The 19,939-nt window shown below is 37.8% G+C and overlaps 2 protein-coding genes across 4 annotated transcripts; one reads left to right on the top strand and one right to left on the bottom strand.

The window, feature by feature from the left end:
- Positions 1-267: 267 nt before the first annotated feature.
- Positions 268-11,699, bottom strand: LOC133719735 (FACT complex subunit SPT16-like). Of its 3 annotated transcripts, none has more exons than XR_009851432.1 (4): positions 11,563-11,699; positions 2,555-4,120; positions 1,745-2,463; positions 268-670 (listed from the first exon to the last, which is right to left on the bottom strand). XR_009851432.1 is itself a non-coding variant. In XM_062145904.1 (4 exons), the coding sequence occupies exons 1-4, from the start codon at positions 11,572-11,574 to the stop codon at positions 657-659; spliced, it is 1,959 nt and encodes a 652-aa protein (XP_062001888.1). In that variant the 5' UTR covers positions 11,575-11,699; the 3' UTR covers positions 268-656. The 3 variants fall into 3 exon arrangements, 1 of the variants encoding a protein (XP_062001888.1); XR_009851433.1 differs by having other exon boundaries at positions 2,555-4,134; positions 11,563-11,691; XM_062145904.1 differs by having other exon boundaries at positions 2,097-2,463.
- Positions 11,700-15,387: 3,688 nt separating this feature from the next.
- Positions 15,388-18,647, top strand: LOC133723323 (receptor-like protein kinase FERONIA). Its single transcript, XM_062150136.1, has one exon. It carries the CDS (start codon positions 15,614-15,616, stop codon positions 18,263-18,265), a length of 2,652 nt encoding a protein of 883 aa, XP_062006120.1. The 5' UTR covers positions 15,388-15,613; the 3' UTR covers positions 18,266-18,647.
- The last annotated feature ends 1,292 nt before the right edge of the window (positions 18,648-19,939 follow it).

Here is a 19,939-nt window from a genome sequence, read left to right as displayed (position 1 = left end):
ATAGCTTAATTTAACTAACAATTTTTCATAAACCACAGTGACTGCAGGGTTACTATCAGACAATTCTAAGAATTACTATATAGTCAACGTAATTAGGGTATGCAAAAATGACAAAATTCTTCCATCCCTGTTATTTTTTGGTTATATTACCGATGAAAGAACCAAAGTATTCCCAACGAAATTCCAGCAAGTCATGAAGCAGCAGCCGTCAGCTTACAAGAGATATATTTGAAGCACATTTTAATATATATAAAAAATAAAAAGATATATTTCAAACACATGATAAATTGCTCTCCTCTTGCATAGTTCCTACAGTTACAAATATACATAAAATCAACTAGTCACTCATTGAGAGTAAAATGATTATAATTAACTATTTCAGAGATGATCACCAGGTGTTGACATCCTAATCTCGAAGCAAACAACCCAACTCGCACCATCTCTACTCTCAATCAAGTAGTACTCCATCGCTTAGATTAGCACCTGGTCTTCCAAATGTTAAGAACTGTGAGAGCATCACCTTCTGCAATAACTAGTGAAACTCCCAATGCTGGGCAAAACTGGAGCCTTGAGAGTAAAGCTTTGGCTCTGACGGCCTTCAACAGCCTTGTCCAACTCATAATTTACCTCCATTGTTTTCCAAAGCATCATCAAAATTATAGAACAAGACCTGGGGACAAAACACAGCCAGGCCAACACTTACAAACCCAAGCTCTAAGAGAAAAAACCCATCATGATCAAATGACAATCAGAAAAGATGGTGATGATGATGATAAAAATTAAAAACTCAGAAAAATAACTAGACAACATGATGGGAGCTGCCATTCTAGAAAAATAAGTAAACAGCCTACTACATGGAATTGAGTGAGGTTATAGATAGTTATCCCCCACATTCCTCCCTATTATTCTTTCCCAATTGCCTATCTATAATTATTTCCCTATTGCTCCCATTGAATCAACAACTAGAAGCAGAAAGTTAAGGCCTTGAGAGATCCTTGCAAGGGTTATGACCTTCTTCTTCTTCTTTTTTTCCTTTGCTTCACCCCTTTCCACAGAAGGCTTCTCATGCGATTTTCAATCCTATTAGCACATTGACCAGATCCCAGATTCCTTTTCATCACACAACTAAATAGCCTTTTGATTTACAATCTAAACCAACGGTATTACAGACTAGGAGTTCAAGTAGTCTTCCTAATTTGAAGCAAAACAGACCCTATACGAAATTATATCATCTCACCAAACATCAATCTTCCAATCACCATTCACTTGACAGGCCAATAACTTACAAAGCAACCCAAGCAAAACCAAACAATACCTCATAATGGGAGCTGATAACCAGTATATGTGTATGACCAAAAAGAAGAAACTTTAGATGTTCTTTTCACTTTCTTGTGTTAAAAAAGTCTCTGTAAAACCTGCTTGTATATCTTTCTTGAACAATTGTGGGGATTTGGTTTTGGCAGAGGTATCCTACAACTTCAAAGTTTGAGCCAATTTAACTTCAACTTCAAATTTGGTTTCTTTTGGGTAATGAAATATATGTTAGTCTTGCTCCTTACGAAACCAAATCTAAGCTATTTCAGAGGTTCCAAAAAATGCAGATTAAGCCTATACCAACTCCAAATTCGCAAACAATTCTCAGATTTAAACTCCAGCAGTAGAAAAAATTGCAGATCGATATTGCTGAAAATTGGAAAACTCAAAACAAAAACTAACATGAGAATCATGAGATTAATGAACTTACTGAGGGTGATTATTCACCATTTGAGCATTCTCCCCCTTGGACAATGAATTGGTGTTACTCTTTAATCAGAGGGAGAGTGTTTCACTGCGCGAAGAAGAATAGAAGATAGATGGCGCAGAGGCTGTAATTTCTCAAAGAGAGCGAGCGTAGTCTCTGGTATTTCAAAATTTTCATTTAATGTTCCGTTGCAGTATTCTTTAAGCAGCTTCCACAAGTAAGTATTGAAGAGCTTCTGCTTCTGGGGTTGGAACTTGGAAGAGCCTCAACTTAATAAAAAAGCTGGACATTTTTATTTTACTAAACACTTCTACATCTGCTGCTTAAAAGAAACAATAAGCATAACCCAATGCACCTTGTTTCTTCCTTGGAGGTGTAACAGGTCTGTCTGTCTTCCAGTCAAGTGTGCCTAATGCAGGTTTTGCTACCCATGGAGGTGTAACGAATGAAGACGGTCTTTCTCTCTTCCATGATGATCTTTCTCTCTTCCATGAAGGTATACCATATGAAGCTCTTTCTGTCTGCCATGGAGGTGTTTCTGTCTGCGACACTGGAACTGTACGCTCTGTTAGCTGCACACGACCCTTTGTGTCATCAATATAGTACTTGGCTATTAGCATATCCATTTTCTCTGTGGGTTTTATCCCTGTGGACTTCCCCCTTTCCGCATATGACAACCTCTCTCTGGCATTGAGAGGGTCAGTCTGTACATCAGCAGGTGCCTAGGAAAGAATATCAACCAAAGTTTAAGTTCACAGCATGAGTGTTAGTAGAAAGGTATAAAGTCATAGGGAAAGGAATGCATTTAATTACCAGACCCGAATGTGACCAAAGCAATGGAACACCCAGGGAAAAAGTGGAAGGCTGAGTGGATACAACAGAGAAAGTCGGCTCATCGTTCCCGTCAAGCTCATCATTCCAGTCAAGCTTGAACCTCATCCTTTTGCTGGACCGCAGATCTTCTGTTCCATTAGCATCTTGTTTCATTTTACTAGGAACCTTAATAGCTTTAGCACTTTCGACTGTCAAGACCTCTGGCTTGACATTGTTAATAACAACAGTATCAGCTAGCAACAAAGAGAAGCTCTGATCCTTTGAATTGGTAAGACCACTGTGACTCTGCAAGTCCTCAAAACCAAGTGACACATTGAACACCATTCCTGCTTTCAGCACTAGGTCATTGTTCGCATTAAGTTTCAACCGGGACTCAACAAGCTCAATACCAATGCCTGTCCCAGCAGATTCTGTCAGATTAGGTACTAACTCAGGAGCCTCCTTCTCCACGACAGAACGAGCTGCTTGATATGCAGAACTAGCTTTGTTCCCAGGCCTCAACTCACTAATGGCTGCATCATGGGCCTTGAGAAGAATTTCATGTGCCTTTCTCTGAAAGGGATTGGGATCAACCAAAAATGTCCTGGCTACATTTGAGCAGTAACTCTTATAACGGGATCCAAAAGCACATATGACCACACTAGCAGAATCATATGAAAGTAACTCATCATTGCCACCAACACCACTCTGAAGAATAGGAGGGTAACAGATACCAACGTTTTCTGCATTAATCAGCTTTGCAAAAGCTTTAGAGGGTTCCTGTATAGCCTTCACCATCTCATCCATCAAAAAAGAATGTGTTACCTTCTCACTGTGATTAATAACAAACTCAAGATTTGGAACCACAATATTATTCATGACCTTAGTAGTCAAGAAAGCAGCTCTCTTCACATTCACAAGCTCCTCATTGTCTTTGACAGACAACAAGTCAGACAACCCATTAGTTACATCACTCATCCGAAAATTTGCATTCTTCAGCTTTTCAGACCAAGATTCAAAAAGAAATCCCACAGGAACCTCCCCTCCTATGTGTCCCACAACAGGAATTTCATGGCCATCGGCCTTTGCTTGAGCGCAAATGTCACGCAATAAATTATCCATCAGAGCAGAGTAGACATCAACGTCTCGTATCACATGCCTCACAATGTCTACACCCACAGCCTTCATTGCAGGCATCCTGAGAAGAGCAGGATTGAAAGAGTCACCTTGGTTGCAGAAGAAATGAATTCTTTTCTTAGTGAACACCATCATTGTCTCTGGAAACTCAAAACCCACCAGCCAGACATTCAATGCCGTAGACTTGCGGTACTGCGGATCCTTTGATGCTGGTAGTTTTCCTATTGCGATAACATCGGAACAACCCCACATATCAGATCGGTGTTTGTTCCAATGCGAATAAAGGAACTTCAATCTCTCACCAAAAATTCTCCTATGCGTGGTGGACATCTGAGCAATACGCGCTGCCGTGTCCATAATAGGAGTCACGCAAGTAGGTCGTCTGTAATTACTATTTAGAGGAGGATCAACCATAAAGAACTCACTCCCCTGTATAAGAAAAACTATGCAACTAATCAGCTTCAAATGAATAAATTTGCAACCTTCCAAACTATGTGAAAACCCCTAAAGACCAGTTGATTCTTATAAACCCTGTTATGAAGTAACTAACAGAAACTATCATCCTCTGTAGCTTCGAAGCAATTAGAGTTTCGTTTCAATTCACAATTTACGGCTTTCCCCAGCCTCAGTACATTATAACGTAAACCCCATAACATCTAGTCATCAGTTCATCAACTGTAAGATCAAATATGGACATAACACATATCATCATATAGTAATTGATGATTAGCTTAATATCAATCCTAGTTTAACATGGATACAAACAGTGAATCAATACTAGTGACTTAATGAAGTAGTGTATCAATTCATTAAGGATAGTAATCCATTGCTTAGTCGACAAGAAAGGCTATAAGTTGTGATACATTAGGAATCTAATAGTGAAACCTAAACCGACAAGGAATGCTTTAATGGGAAGCTTCTTGAGGTTTAAGTCTCATATATATACAGATGAATTGGTCCCTGATTACTACCACGACTATTGCATATTGTTCTGTCCATTGAGAAGCAAGTTGGTAAGTAACAGAAGACCACATTCAGTGATCGAGTTAAGCAGTTGCATAAGATGGAATCCATGTCTGTTATTGCTGAAGGTAAGCCTTAATCCTTTTATGATTGTTGTGCATATGTTGTGAGCATGTAACTATGGTTTTACAATTGGTATCAGAGCATAGGCTCACAAATATGAAAAATCGTTTTAGGGTTTTGAAAAACAAACATAAAATTTTTTAAGAGTTTTTTGCTTTACGGGTCAAGTAATTGATCAGGTTACTGACCAAGTCACTGGTCATGTAACTGGTCAGGTATCTGACCAAGTAAGTAACTGACCAGGTAACTGACCAAGTAACTGGTCAGGTACCTGATCAAAGGTAAGTTACTTAAGTCGATTGCTGCATCTGGTTAAATATAAAATTCACGCTTCCGCTATGATTTTTTTTTTTTTTTTGAAGCAGCAAATTGGGGAAAAAGCAAAAACAGGTTTTTCTGTGAAAATTGTTTTCGATTCATAGCATGATAATTAAGTTTTGATTGTGCTCAAGAACCCTAGTTGCATTCCCGGCGTGCGTTAGGCTAGAGTAGATGGTGACCGGATGAAATTTACAATTTCTTGATTATTCTGTGGTTTCTTGGAATCGAATCAATTTTGGTTATGCTTGAATATGCATGTTGAATTGATTGATGATATGGTATTGTATCTGTGATTGTGTAAAATTGTATGAAGAACAGAAATCTCCCAGATTTTGTTTACACGTTAAAGTTGACAGATACAAGAGCTTAATTTTCTTACAAGGATGAATCTGGATAGAATGTAAAGTAAAAGAGCTCATATGTTTTGTGGTTTTCTGTTGGCATAAGTGATTATGATGCACAAAGCATCCTTCATTGATGTTGGCAGAAAACATTGATCAGGTACGTGTAACTGGTCAAGTAACTGACCAAGCAACTGACCAAGTAACTGTACCTGATCGAGTAACAAAACTGAAATTGTGTTTTGTGTTTTAAAACTATGCTTCAGTTTTATCTTCCAAAGAAGTGGTTAAGTATGGTTTTAGAATACAAAACAGCAGTATGCATGCTTGATGAAAATAAATACGGATACTTAGAAATTTTTCTTCTGTCTAAAGATGTGGATAAATTTCTTTGGATAACTTGTTTTCATTGAACATGGCATATTGATAAAGAACTCCAGGATATTAAGTTTCTGCTCAAAAGTGATGCTTAATATTGTTTTTGTTATGGACTGACATGAATGCAAGTATGGTGTTTAGGTTTTCTGTATGTTCTTGTTTTGGTTACTTAAAGCTAAATAAAACACAGAAAACTTAAACATATTTTCTTTACAAACTGAGAACTCACTCGAATTTTTGTTTTGCTCCTTAGGTAACTCTTACATGAACTTGAACAGTGTCTTGATGTTAACTGGAACCAACTATAGAGCTTGGCTAGACTCTGTGGAAAATTATATGGGAATGCATGAGAACATAGACTACTGCTTTACTGAGGATAAGCCTGAAGAGTTAAATGAAAAGAGCACCAAGAAAGATACTGACCTTTACAAGAAGTGGCATAGATCCAATAGAATGGCTAAGAACCTCATCAGAACATCTATGTCTAAGACTGTCAGGGGAAGTATAGAAGAGCCTGAGCTAGCATCAGATTTTCTGGAACTCATAGGTGCTAAGTTTAAAGAAAGTGAAAAAGCAGAAGCAGCTAGGCTAACCAAGGAGTTTCATGATTTGAAGTACATGGGTTCAGGGGGAGTTAGAGAACATATTATGAAGATGATCAATATAAATGGCAGACTCAGGGAACTCTTAATGGGGGTTAGGGATGAGCAAGTAGTACATTATGCACTACATTCCTTGCCTAACAGTTTTAGTCATCTTAGGACCAGTTACAACTCTCAAAAGGGAAACTGGACTCTAGATGAACTTATATCCATCTGTGTGGATGAGGAATCTAGGATCAAGGAAGAAAAGGAACCTGCTACAACCATTAACCTCATTGAGAAGCCTAAAAGGAAAAAGCCCCAGAATAAGCTCAAGCCTACCAAAGCCATAACTAAGAGTTCAACAGCTGTAGTGGCCAAGGAAAACAGGCCATTCAGGTTCAAGTGCTACTTTTGCAAAAGAGTAGGACACATGAAAAAGGACTGCACTGGCTATAAGAACTGGTTAGCCAAAAAGGGTAAGATTTTTTCTAATACAGTTTTTTCCTTAGAAATTAATCTTATAAATGTTGAACCACAGTCTTGGTGGATAGATTCAGGCTCACCTATTCATATTACTAATTCTTTGCAGGGATTCATAAGGAGGAGAATCCCAAAAAGTGATGAAGTGAACCTGTGTGTAGGAAATGGCATGAGAGTAGCAGTCAAGGCTATTGGAACCTTAAAGCTCGATTTAGGATTAGGAAAATTATTAGTTCTGGACAATGTTTTTTATGTACCTTCCATGAGAAGAAATTTGGTTTCAGTTTCTCTTTTAGTAAAATCTGGTTGTAGACTTGTTATGGATAGTAATGGAATTCTTATTTCTAAAAATTCTGTTCAAATTGGTTCTGGTGTTATTATGAATGATTATTTACAGTTAAATTGTTCAATGGCTCAACAAGAAATTTTACTTGTTGAAAATAACACTAACAGTACTAGCACTTTAACAGGTGTTAAAAGAACCAAACTAAATGAAAAGTCTGCATTTTTATGGCATAGAAGACTCGGCCATGTTTCAAAAGAGAGACTGAAAATTTTGGTGAAAAACAAAATCCTAAATGAACTTGATTTTTCTGATCTAACAGACTGTGTTGAATGCTTTAAGGGAAAAATAACTAATACTAGAAAGAAGACTGCATATAGAAGCCAAAATTTATTAGAACTCATACACACTGATATATGTGGACCATTTAGGCATCAAACTATCTGTGGGAATGTGTATTTTATCACATTCATTGATGACTTTTCTAGATACAGTTATATTTATCTACTTTCAGAAAAGGCACAAGCATTGAAAGCCTTTCAAATCTTTAAGTCTGAAGTAGAAAATCAACTAGAAAAGAAAATCAAAACAGTAAGATCAGATAGAGGAGGTGAGTTCTATGGCAAGTACACTGAATCCGGCCAACAAAAGGGTCCATTTGCCTTGTTTTTACAAGACAATGGAATTAAAGCTCAATATACAACACCCTATAACCCACAACAGAATGGTGTTGCAGAGAGAAAGAATAGGACTCTTTTGAACATGGTTAGATGCATGATGTGTACAACAGGTTTGCCTAAATTTCTGTGGGGTGAGGCTTTAAAAACTGCAAATTATATTTGCAACAGAACACCTAGCAAAGCCATAGAAAATACTGCTTTTGAGCTTTGGTGTGGCAGGAAACCTAGTCTTCATCACTGCCATGTTTGGGGATGCCATGCAGAAGCTAGGATTTATAATCCAAGCTTGAATAAACTTGATCCTAAGACAGTTAGTTGCTATTTTATAGGTTATCCAGATAAATCTAAAGGCTATAAATTATATTCTGCTTATCATTCACCTAGAATTTTTGAAACACATCAAGTAAAGTTTCTAAGTGAAAAAGTTCACAATACAAACCTTGAGGATTTATCCTCAGATTTTGAGGAAATTGTGTCGGATGAGAATATAAGCGTAGCATTGCCTTTAGAACAAGAAGTAACTGATCAAGTCACTGGTCGAGTAACTGACCAAGTAACTGATCACGTACCTATAACTAGTCAAGCAACTGACCATGTCACTGACCGAGTAACTGTCACTGGACAAGTCACTGACCATGTAACTGGTCAAGTATCTGACCAAGTCACTGGTCGAGTACCTGTAACTAGTCATGTCACTGACCAAGTAACTGGTCAAGTACCTGTCACTGGTCATGTCACTGACCACGTAACTGACCAAGTAACTGTCACTGGTCAGGTAACTGACCACGTAACTGACAACCCTCAGCCTAGAAGATCACAGCGAGCAAGAAAACCAACTTATGGGGGGGAAGATAGTGACTACATTGTTTATCTGCAAGAAGCAGAAATTGAAATAGATTGTGCAGAGGACAATGATCCAACTACATTTAACCAGGCCATTGAAAGTAGTGAATCTCATCAATGGCAGCTAGCAATGGAAGCAGAAATTAATTCCATGAGTCAAAATGCAGTTTGGAAATTAGTTGAACCTGACCCTAATCAGAAACCTATAGGTTGTAAATGGGATTTCAAAACCAAAAGAGATGCAAATGGCAATGTAGAGAGACATAAAGCAAGATTAGTTGCCAAGGGTTTTACACAGAAGGAGGGCATTGATTTTACTGAGACTTTTTCTCCAGTTTCTACAAAAGACTCGTTTAGGATAATCATGGCTTTAGTGGCTCACTTTGATATGGAGCTACACCAAATGGATGTTAAGACAGCCTTTTTGAATGGTGAACTAGATGAAGTGATTTATATGAAGCAGCCAGAAGGTTTTGTGCAAGCTGGAAGTGAAAACTTAGTATGCAGGTTAAGAAAATCAATTTATGGCCTTAAACAAGCTTCTAGACAGTGGTACAAGAAATTTGATTCTGTGATTTCTACTTTTGGATTTACAGAGAATCTTGTTGATGAGTGTGTTTACTTGAAAACAGTTGGGAACAATTTTATTTTCCTAGTACTTTATGTTGATGATATACTTTTGGCTAGCAGTAATTTTAAACTGCTTAAAGACACCAAGAGTTTTCTGTCAAAGAATTTTGACATGAAAGACTTAGGAGAAGCATCCTATGTACTAGGCATTGAGATTAAAAGAGATAGAGCACATAGACTACTTGGTTTGTCTCAACAGAATTATATTACCAAAGTTTTGAAGAGATTTGGTATGGAAAAGTGTGCAGCTGGAGAAGTTCCCATGTCCAAAAGTGATAAGTTAACCAAGAAGCAGAGTCCTAATAGTGATGTTGAGAAAGAAATTATGGAGTCAAAGCCTTATGCTAGACTTGTAGGAAGTCTCATGTATGCACAAGTCTGCACTAGGCCAGACTTGTCTTTTGCAGTAGGGATTTTATCAAGATTTCAGTCTAATCCAAGCCATGAACATTGGGTAGCTGGGAAGAAAGTGTTGAGATACCTGCAGAAAACTAAAAGTCACATGCTAGTTTATAGGCAAGTGGAGGATCTGAACCTCGTTGGATTTTCAGATTCTGATTTCGCAGGGAATTATCCAGACTCCAAGAAGTCAACTTGTGGATACGTGTACATGCTAGCAGGAGGTGCAGTTGCTTGGAAAACCATGAAGCAAACTCTAGTTTCAACCTCCACCATGCAAGCTGAATTTATTGCAGTATATGAAACTGTGTGTGAAGGACTTTGGATCAGGAATTTCTTGATGCAGACCAAAGTGTTAAGTCACATTGTGGCAGACACACTTGTGATTTATTGCGATAATGAAGCTGCTGTTTTCTTCAGTAAGAACAGTAAAAGGTCAAATAATTCTAAACACATTGATTTAAAGTATTACAGTGTTAGAGAAAGGGTTAAGCATGGTGAGATAGCTGTTTTGAGCATTGACACTAATTCGCAGCTAGCAGACCCCTTCACCAAGGCATTGTCAGTAGCAGCATTCCAGAAACATACAGCCAGCATTGGAGTTTTAGCTAATCTAGATGCTTAGGTTCAGTATAGAGTTAATCCAGTTGGAGCAATTTAAATTTTTAAAGTTTTTGAGTTCTTGTATTTTTTAGTTGTGATCTTTTGACTTTATTTATCACAACTTATTTGTAATGACAGATTTTATTATTATCAATAAACTTTTGAGGTATTTCCAGTTATGATTTTGCTGCAGCTTTATTGTTTTATTTTGGAAATTATCATCTTGTTTTGAATATCATACTTGCTATCAGATGGCTTAAATCATGTGAAGCATGATGTTAAGGTTCAAGCAATATTTTTAAGCCATCAGTGTTCAGTGAATTTGCTTGAGTTTCTGGTTTTAGAAACATAAAGTAGGACCTAATATATGTTTACTTGTTGATACACATTAACATATATTGTATCACTTCTGGTTGAACATATGTGGATTGCAGAAGCTTGTGTTAGTGGTTTTGAAACTCTGCATTTTTGTTAAAATGTATACTGTTTCTTGCTCTGCATAAGTAACTGTGATCTGACCATGTTGGAATAGATTTTCGATTTGAGTTTGTTATCTGGCGCGCACTTCAGTAAGTTAAGTAGGTTTTGATGTTCTCTGGTGCAAATCATCGAGCATGATATGTGTGAGTCCAAGGGGGAGATTGTAAGATCAAATATGGACATAACACATATCATCATATAGTAATTGATGATTAGCTTAATATCAATCCTAGTTTAACATGGATACAAACAGTGAATCAATACTAGTGACTTAATGAAGTAGTGTATCAATTCATTAAGGATAGTAATCCATTGCTTAGTCGACAAGAAAGGCTATAAGTTGTGATACATTAGGAATCTAATAGTGAAACCTAAACCGACAAGGAATGCTTTAATGGGAAGCTTCTTGAGGTTTAAGTCTCATATATATACAGATGAATTGGTCCCTGATTACTACCACGACTATTGCATATTGTTCTGTCCATTGAGAAGCAAGTTGGTAAGTAACAGAAGACCACATTCAGTGATCGAGTTAAGCAGTTGCATAAGATGGAATCCATGTCTGTTATTGCTGAAGGTAAGCCTTAATCCTTTTATGATTGTTGTGCATATGTTGTGAGCATGTAACTATGGTTTTACATCAACCACCTTCAGTTTTCCATTCGTAAATCTTTAAATCGAAATCCAAATTAGTTTTTTCCTCCTAACAAAGAAACCGGGAAAAATATTCTACGGAAAAGCGCAACAGGAACATAAATTTTACCTTTCGGTACATTATGACGCTATAGTGCGAAATAGCGCCGTTCCTGATCGCAAATTGGATGGTCGGAGGCTCGGAGAGACCCTAGGCTTGGCGGCAATTTTGCTGATTGTTTCTTGTTCTACGTAGATTTGTATCGTAAACAGTCTTCACTTTTGAAGAAGAGAATTGTTGAAGTTTTCACCTTTTAAGTTCTATAGCTTTTACCGGTCACCGTCAGTTGTTTACCTTTTTTCAATTACCTTACCCTTTGATTCCGGATAACGTTTAAGCATATCTCCCTTCTCATTTATAAGTTGATAAAAATTGATTTCTTTTTTTAAGTAAATAACTTTTTCTGAGTTTTCTCTCTAAAAAAAAGTAAATAACATTTCTTTGCTAGTTTCAATTATCTTCACGGCTAGAAGGAGATGACGTAATTATCAAAAAAAAAATGATGTCAATATTGTGAAGGACTATCCATATTTAGATATAATTAACCGTCTATCTACCTGAAATTGCACTCTCTCAAAAAAAAAAAAAAAAATCTACCTGAAATTGCACCAAATTAGAAATCAAATGACACTTATGCGAAGTCTACCAACTTAATTGGAAATCAAGTAAGAATAAGGCAATTGCGCCCTCCCTCCATATCTTCATGGTAATGTTTTCCCCCTCGGCCTTCTTTGTAGAAGGATAGATCTAGGGAGACAGTGTCTGGTTTAATTAGACAGTTTTGTTTCATAAGTGTGTATGATTTACGTATTGTTGGCAATTGTGTTCATTGCCGTATGTTTCTGTTTTCTCCCATGAACATGGGTAGAAGTTTACTAGTTCGCTAGTCCGTTCATGTAGCTAGGCTTTGTCTCTTTAAATCTATATGAAGTTTATTTTGTTGGAGGTCTGTGCTCGCTACCTCTTTGGTGGTATGGTTGCACTATTGACTGTCAATTTTTGGAAACCTCTACCTATGACCTTACCTACATTCAGGTAGTTTTCTTTCCATGTCTCTATTCATTTGTTACTGATCTGTTTGTTTGTCTTTCATTATGGCTTATCTTTGTTGGAATTGCGATGATGATACGGTAGCGGAGGGCTTTGATCATAGTTCATTGCCAAGGAATTGTTCTTTACCTTATTTTCAGCGGTAGAATTCCAGTTGGCCAGTCTTTACTGGTTTCTTTGTGATGATGCGATGGTCGTAGATGGTTGACGTCAACAGTTTTAGGCAGTTTCTTTTCCTCATATAGGGCAGTGTTTTTCCCATATCAATTTAAATTTAAACTACTAACTACCTGATTCAGTTTTTATTATTATTATTATTATTACTACTTACTAGCCTCTTAACATGTGCGGGGTTTTTATTATTATTATTATTATTACTAGCCTCTTAACATGTGCGGAGTCAATTTACTTATTTTCCTAAAAAACAAAATTGTAAATCATGTGTGCGAACATCCAATCCTATATTTGGGGAAATTTCTCAGTTTATATTAGAGATGTTGTTTCCTATTTTATCCTAATTAATTTGCATGCATAAATTAATTTTTATAGTTTAATTTGTAGAAATAATTTTTTTTTTTTTACTATTGCAGTTATAAATCCCACTCCTTGGACAATGCTATCCCACTCCCTCACTCTCACCTCCCACGTTAGGTTTTGCTTTTTTTTTTTTTTTTTGTTTCCAATATTTTCAATTACCAATATATCTTTTATATGTTAGATTATAAATTATAGAGTTTTTAATGAACCATGGGTAAAATAGGTAGTTCAAAAATTTAACCATTCTCCTTGAGAATTGGCTTAATTATATAAGATAAGATTATCGTTATCAAATTCCTTTACATCTTTGGGCCGTTTGACCATAATGATCTTTTTAATCCCATTACTGCATATGGAGACTCAATTTGATTAGATCAACGTCCATGTTAATACCGGAAGGTGTCCCATGCACATTCGAACTGGAATGTTTTCATCATGGCTTTAGTCATCTTTACCAAGCGCAAGATGTCTCAATCCGAGACAACAATGGTCAATTGCAGTTTTGGCTATTTTTATGTGGTGGTACTCTTTTCTCGGTTCAGAGTTTTGTTTCAATGTGTTTTATATGAACAAGGTTTTAATGAGACATTTTTTAGAATAGGTTTGAGAAGAAGTGAATATATTTTCCCACTTCTTCTGATTGATTTATAAGTTCGTTTTTGCAATTGTTTTAGGCAACCGGCCTATTTAGTAGGTAACTGCTTATGTCCTGGCTTTCGCCTTAGGTCGGGTGTACTTATATTTCTTTGTATTATCTCTTGAACTGAATATACTTTCAATCCAAGTCTTAAAAAAAGTAAATAACCTCAAGAAATATAAAAATTTTAAAAATCAATTTAATCAGCAAGATCAATTGTTCTGATAAAAAAGAAGAAGATCAATTGTGACAATTACAAAGTAGAGCGAGGCGGTTGCACTTCTAAGCTTAGAGAATGCTGCCCAAACACTAGAAACCCAGACGTGAAGATCTGTTTTTTTTTATTTTTATTTTTTATTACTTCAGTCAGTGTAAACTCTCGCACTTATGAAGAAGAAGAAAGATGTTTTCATTAGAGTGCCACTTAATTAGGACGAGGTTGTGCAAGAGGACTGGAGGACAAGTACTATAATTTCTTTAATTCATTAACACAACCATCCTGTGATAGTTTGATTGATATTTCTTCCTAGAAATAAGGATGTCTTTGCATTAAACTGCATCTTGGTCGATCAACAAAAACTCTTTTATCGATCTGCCAGAAATAGAGGAATTAGAATTATGCAATTCTATCAAGAACTCCTTGACTCCCTACAACTCTCAACATCGACATTACAATTAAGCCAATCAATTATTGTTACAGGGACCAGTGGTTTTTTTAATAAGCTGATCAACTATCAAAATCCTTAGAAGTTAGACCTGAACATATTGACCCTCACAGATCTGCCTTCAACATCAATTGGAAATGTTATACGTACGTACTCATACGTTTATGCCTAGAGAACTCTGAAATGGCTTTTCAAAGCCCTCATTTCTTTTATATATCCACCCGAAGAGGGCATACAGCATGTATTCCTTTAATTTATAGAACTCAAGAAGCCAATATTTCAAAGATCGTAAATAAATAAGCAGCTATTAGTTTAAAGACAAGTGTATGATCAAAAATAGAGCACTTAGACGCACATTTGGTTGAATTCTTACTGCTGTATATATATATCTGTAATTTAGTTAGTTACCTTTTCAAATCAGGAATGTACGGAATGGTTCTATTCATCTGCTAATATCAAATTTGGTTAAATCGAATATCAAATTTCCACAAGCTAACAATTGCATCACGTATATTCATCATCCCTAACACTTGATAGACTAATCATTCCTGGTTTAGCTCTTTCATTACGCAACGCTCTAACCAAATATGTGAATATAATTTCTTTGTCCTTCTTAGTGCGTGACATCCACCCAAACTCTTCTTTTTTCTATTTTCGGTTGGGTATATAATTTCCAAATCTTCCTCATAATATACAGTAAACCCAGCCGACGGTCCCGATTTGAAAACTGAAGGACTCCAACTCATAACAACCAGGCGAACGGGCCCACAGCCTAGCCAAACGCGTAACGCGCCTTCACTGATCTGTCTTCCTATCACCACGCACTTCCGAGTTTTGACAAAGGTGGCAACTCCGCAATTACTGTGACGCATGCAAGGTCAAACCCGTCATTTTCAGTTTCACCGCCGCTGAAGTAAGAGAGAAGCACCCGAGTCCAACTGGTCAGTAACTAGTAACAAACCAGCAATAATAATATCATATAAATTTGCAAGACGGAGTTAAACTCCGTTCTTTAATCTCTGCTCCTTCCACACCTCTCCTCTCACCCAAATCCCCCAAATCTTCAGCTGAAAGATCTGTTCTTGCTCAAAAAAGGTACATCCCCATTACTCAAAAGTTAAGTTGATCTCTTTTAGCAAACTAGTCTCGATCAGTTTGATTTATGGTGTTTTTCTTTGTTGATTTGAGCTAGAAAGCATAGATCTTTGAGCTGAAATCCAAATTGGGTGTCATGAAGTGTCTCTTGTTTGTTTTTCTTTGCTTTACTTCCGCAATCCATTTCATTCTCGCTGCCAATTACATCCCATCTGAAAAAATCTTGCTAAACTGCGGCGGTCCGCCGGAGTCCACCGATTCCGATGGCCTGAAATGGACATCGGATATCGGCTCCAAGTTTGCCTCCGGCGCAAACTCCAACACTTCCTCTGCCGCCACTCAAGACCCTTCAGTCCCTCAAATTCCTTTCATGACTGCCAGGGTCTTTCGTTCTGATTACACTTATAAATTTCCGGTCGCCTCCGGCCGGATGTTTGTTCGTCTTTTCTTTTATCCGGCCTCCTACGCCGGACTCAATGCCTCCGATGCTGTCTTTTCTGTCATGGTTGAGTCCTATACTGTTCTCAAAAACTTCAGTGTTGTCCAGACCACTGAGGCTTTAACTTACTCCGTTGTTACCAAGGAGTATGTGGTCAATGTTGAAGGAGAGTCTCTGAATGTCACTTTTAAGCCCTCTGGTAGTGTTGCGAATGCGTATGCCTTTGTGAATGGGATCGAGATTGTGTCCATGCCGGATATCTATAGTTCTCCCGATGGCGCTATGATTGTGGGACAGTCGACTGCTTACACTATTGATAATAGCACGGCACTGGAGAATGTTTATAGGTTGAATGTGGGTGGAAAAGATATATCGCCGAGTCAGGATACTGGTCTGCTTAGGTCTTGGTATGATGACACTGCTTATCTGTTTGGAGCAGCCTTTGGTGTTGCAGAGTTTGCTGAGGGCAACGTGTCCATTACTTACCCTAAGTCCATGCCTACTTATGTTGCACCAGCTGATGTCTATTCCACAGCCAGGTCTATGGGGCCGAATAACAACATCAACCTCAACTACAATTTGTCTTGGGTGTTTTCGATTGATTCTGGATTTTCATACCTTGTGAGGCTACATTTCTGTGAGGTTGCTGCAAACATAACCAAGCAGAACCAGAGAGTGTTTGATATCTATCTCAATAATCAAACCGCCGAGTCTGCGTTTGATGTTGCTGCATTTACAGGAGGGAATGGAATACCGGCATACAGAGATTATGTGGTACAAGTTCCAAATGGGAGCCCGCAGGAGGATCTATGGCTTGCACTGCATCCAGATCGTACTGATAAACCACAATGGTATGATGCAATCCTAAATGGAGTCGAGATCTTCAAGATCAGTGATACTACTGGCAATCTTGGAGGGCCTAATCCTATTCCCCGTCCCATGCAGGAGAACATTGATCCATCTAAGGTTAGAACTGGATCAGGTCACGGCAAGCATAAGAGTAATAACCAGAAAGCAATTATTGCCGGGGGAGTTAGTGGTGGAATTGTCTTGGCCCTTGTCCTTGGTTTCTTTGCTATTTGCGTGTCACGCCGCCGTAGACAACCGAAGGACTCAAGTGCAAGTGAAGGGCCATCTGGTTGGCTCCCTCTGTCTTTGTATTCACAATCTGCAAGTTCTGCCAAGACAAACACAACACGAAGTTGTGCTTCCTCCCTCCCATCAAACCTCTGTCGTCACTTCTCATTTGCTGAGATCAAAGCAGCTACTAACAACTTTGAAGAGGCTCGACTCCTTGGGGTGGGAGGTTTTGGAAAAGTATACAAGGGTGACATTGATGGTGGAACAACCAAAGTAGCCATTAAGCGTGGAAACCCACTCTCTGATCAAGGTGTGCATGAATTTCAGACTGAGATTGAAATGCTCTCAAAGCTTCGTCATCGTCATCTTGTTTCACTGATTGGCTACTGTGAAGATAACTCTGAAATGATTCTTGTATACGATTACATGGCTTTTGGAACCCTGCGTGAGCATCTGTACAAGACCCAAAAGCCGCCACTCCCCTGGAAGCAAAGGCTTGAGATTTGTATTGGAGCTGCTCGTGGTTTACACTACCTTCATACTGGTGCCAAGCACACAATCATCCACAGAGATGTTAAGACAACTAACATTCTGTTAGATGAAAAGTGGGTTGCAAAGGTCTCAGACTTTGGCTTGTCCAAAACAGGTCCTACATTGGATAACACTCATGTCAGCACTGTTGTCAAAGGTAGCTTTGGGTATCTGGATCCGGAGTACTTTAGGCGGCAACAGCTGACTGACAAGTCTGATGTGTATTCGTTCGGAGTTGTCCTTTTTGAGATCTTATGTGCTCGCCCAGCCTTGAACCCCACGCTTCCAAAGGAGCAAGTGAGCTTAGCAGAGTGGGCTGCACATTGCCACAAGAAAGGCATGCTTGATCAGATCCTCGATCCTTATCTCAAGGGGAAGATCACACCTGAATGTTTCAGAAAGTTTGCAGAGACAGCAATGAAGTGTGTGTCAGACCAGAGCATTGACAGGCCATCAATGGGAGATGTTCTCTGGAACCTGGAGTTTGCATTGCAGCTACAGGAGAGTGCAGAAGAGACTGGCCAGGGTATTGGAATGGACATGGAGGAAGAGCCCTTCATGGCCTGTAAAGGGAAGAAGGACCTGGATGCATCACCAGGGTTCGATGGCAATGTGACAGACTCGAGGAGCAGTGGCATCAGCATGAGCATAGGTGGTCGCAGCCTGGCTAGTGACGATTCTGATGGACTGACACCAAGTGCTGTGTTCTCACAGATCATGAACCCAAAGGGACGTTGAGACTGAAGAGACTCTGCATATGCCATACTGGCCACTACAATCTGAGAACCCGATATGCATGGTTTCCTCTCTAAATCAATCGGGCAAATGAAGTTTGCTTGCTGTTCTTTATTTTTCTCTACTCAATTCATTTACTTGTGTTATTTTTTAATATTTATTTCGGAGTCGTTCCAACATGAATTGATCAAGTTAGTTGTAGTTTTGTATCTGTAATTACATGAAGAGTGTTATGTATTTGTTCTGGTAGAGAGTGTTGTTGATTTGGCTTCCCATATGTTCATGTCATATGGTGGTGTTACAGGTCATGTTTCTCTATCACAGCCAAACTTATGAAGAATTATTAAACAGTTTAGTTAAATATCAATCAAAAGGTTCAATAACATGTGCATGGGATCCATGATTATTTCTGGTATGAATTTCTTTTGGTATGTATTATCATGTATGACGGTATTAGGGGATTATTGTAACTTTCAATACAAACTGGTGGAGGAATATATATCTTGGTCAAGCTGGCATAGCACTACCTGCCGTAGTGGGCTGATTGTGACTTTGTTAACGCGGCTATGTTGTTTGTGAAAGGTTGACATCTGAGGCTGAGGAACTAGTATTCGATTGATTAAGAAAGTAACCGTCTTTTACCCAACTACTTCTGGTGTATAAGAGCATCTCCAACAGTAAAAGCTAAAAAATCATCTAAAAGTTAAATTTAGGTAGTAAATTTTCAGCTTTTCCTCCAGCAGTGTTAGCTAAACTAAAAAAATAGAACGTGGAGTGTTTAGCTTTTTGTTATTTTCTCTCTCCTCCCTAGCTAAATTTAGCTAGAGATTTTAGTAAAAGCTAAATTTGACTTTCATATAGCTATTCTGCTGGAGTGCTAAACTATCTCAAATTAGCCAAATTTTTAACTTTTTGTTGAAATAGCTAGTATGTTGGAGATGCCCTTAATCTTGAATTTTGATGGCTGGTGATTGTGTCTGGCCAGTGTTTGATTCTTTGTCCACGTTTAATCAGGTTGTCGCCGTTAGTAGATTTTCTCTAACATAAGAAGATGACATTTTATAGGGAAAATATCACAAATGGTCACTGAGTTATGACTCATTCAACACTTAACTCACTGTATTTTCAACAATATCACTTAACTGACTCACTTTTACATCTGTCTTTCACTTAACTCACTGCTGTTAATTCTACTGTTAGAAGCCGTTAAAATTGAGGGTATGTTAGTCAAAACACTTAAAAAATGCATTTCTAACTTTAAAAATTGAGGGAATATATTTTTTTTCAAATTATATTTAAATTAAAATAAAATCCTTTTTTATTAGAAATTCCAAAAATTTAAAAAAACTGAAAAAAAAAATCTGATAAATTTAGATTTTTTTAAGTTAAAAATGTATTTTTAAGTATTTTGACAAATATAAAAGTGAGTGAGTTAAGTGACAAATATACCCTCAATTTTAACGGCTTCTAACAGTAGAATCAACGGCAGTGAGTTAAGTGAAAGACAGATGTAAAAGTGAGTGAGTTAAGTGATATTATTGAAAATACAGTGAGTTAAGTGTCGAATGGGGTCATAACTCAGTGACTATTTGTGATTTTTTGCCCATTTTATAATTCAGAAGCTTCCGTGAGTCAATTACATGGAGATCATGGTCAAGAGATTTCATAAGCAATTCC

This window comes from Rosa rugosa, chromosome 7 (genome assembly GCF_958449725.1).
Source record: "Rosa rugosa chromosome 7, drRosRugo1.1, whole genome shotgun sequence".
Lineage (NCBI taxonomy): Eukaryota > Viridiplantae > Streptophyta > Magnoliopsida > Rosales > Rosaceae > Rosa > Rosa rugosa.
This window is presented reverse-complemented; position numbering and strand designations above follow the sequence as displayed.

Coding starts and splice junctions, on each gene's coding strand:
- LOC133719735 (XM_062145904.1), bottom strand. Junction 2,464..2,554: donor TTTGGTCACATTCGGGTCTG/GTAATTAAATGC, acceptor ATTCTTTCCTAG/GCACCTGCTGATGTACAGAC.
- LOC133723323 (XM_062150136.1), top strand. CDS start 15,614: ATGAAGTGTCTCTTGTTTGTTTTTCTTTGCTTTACTTCCGCAATCCAT.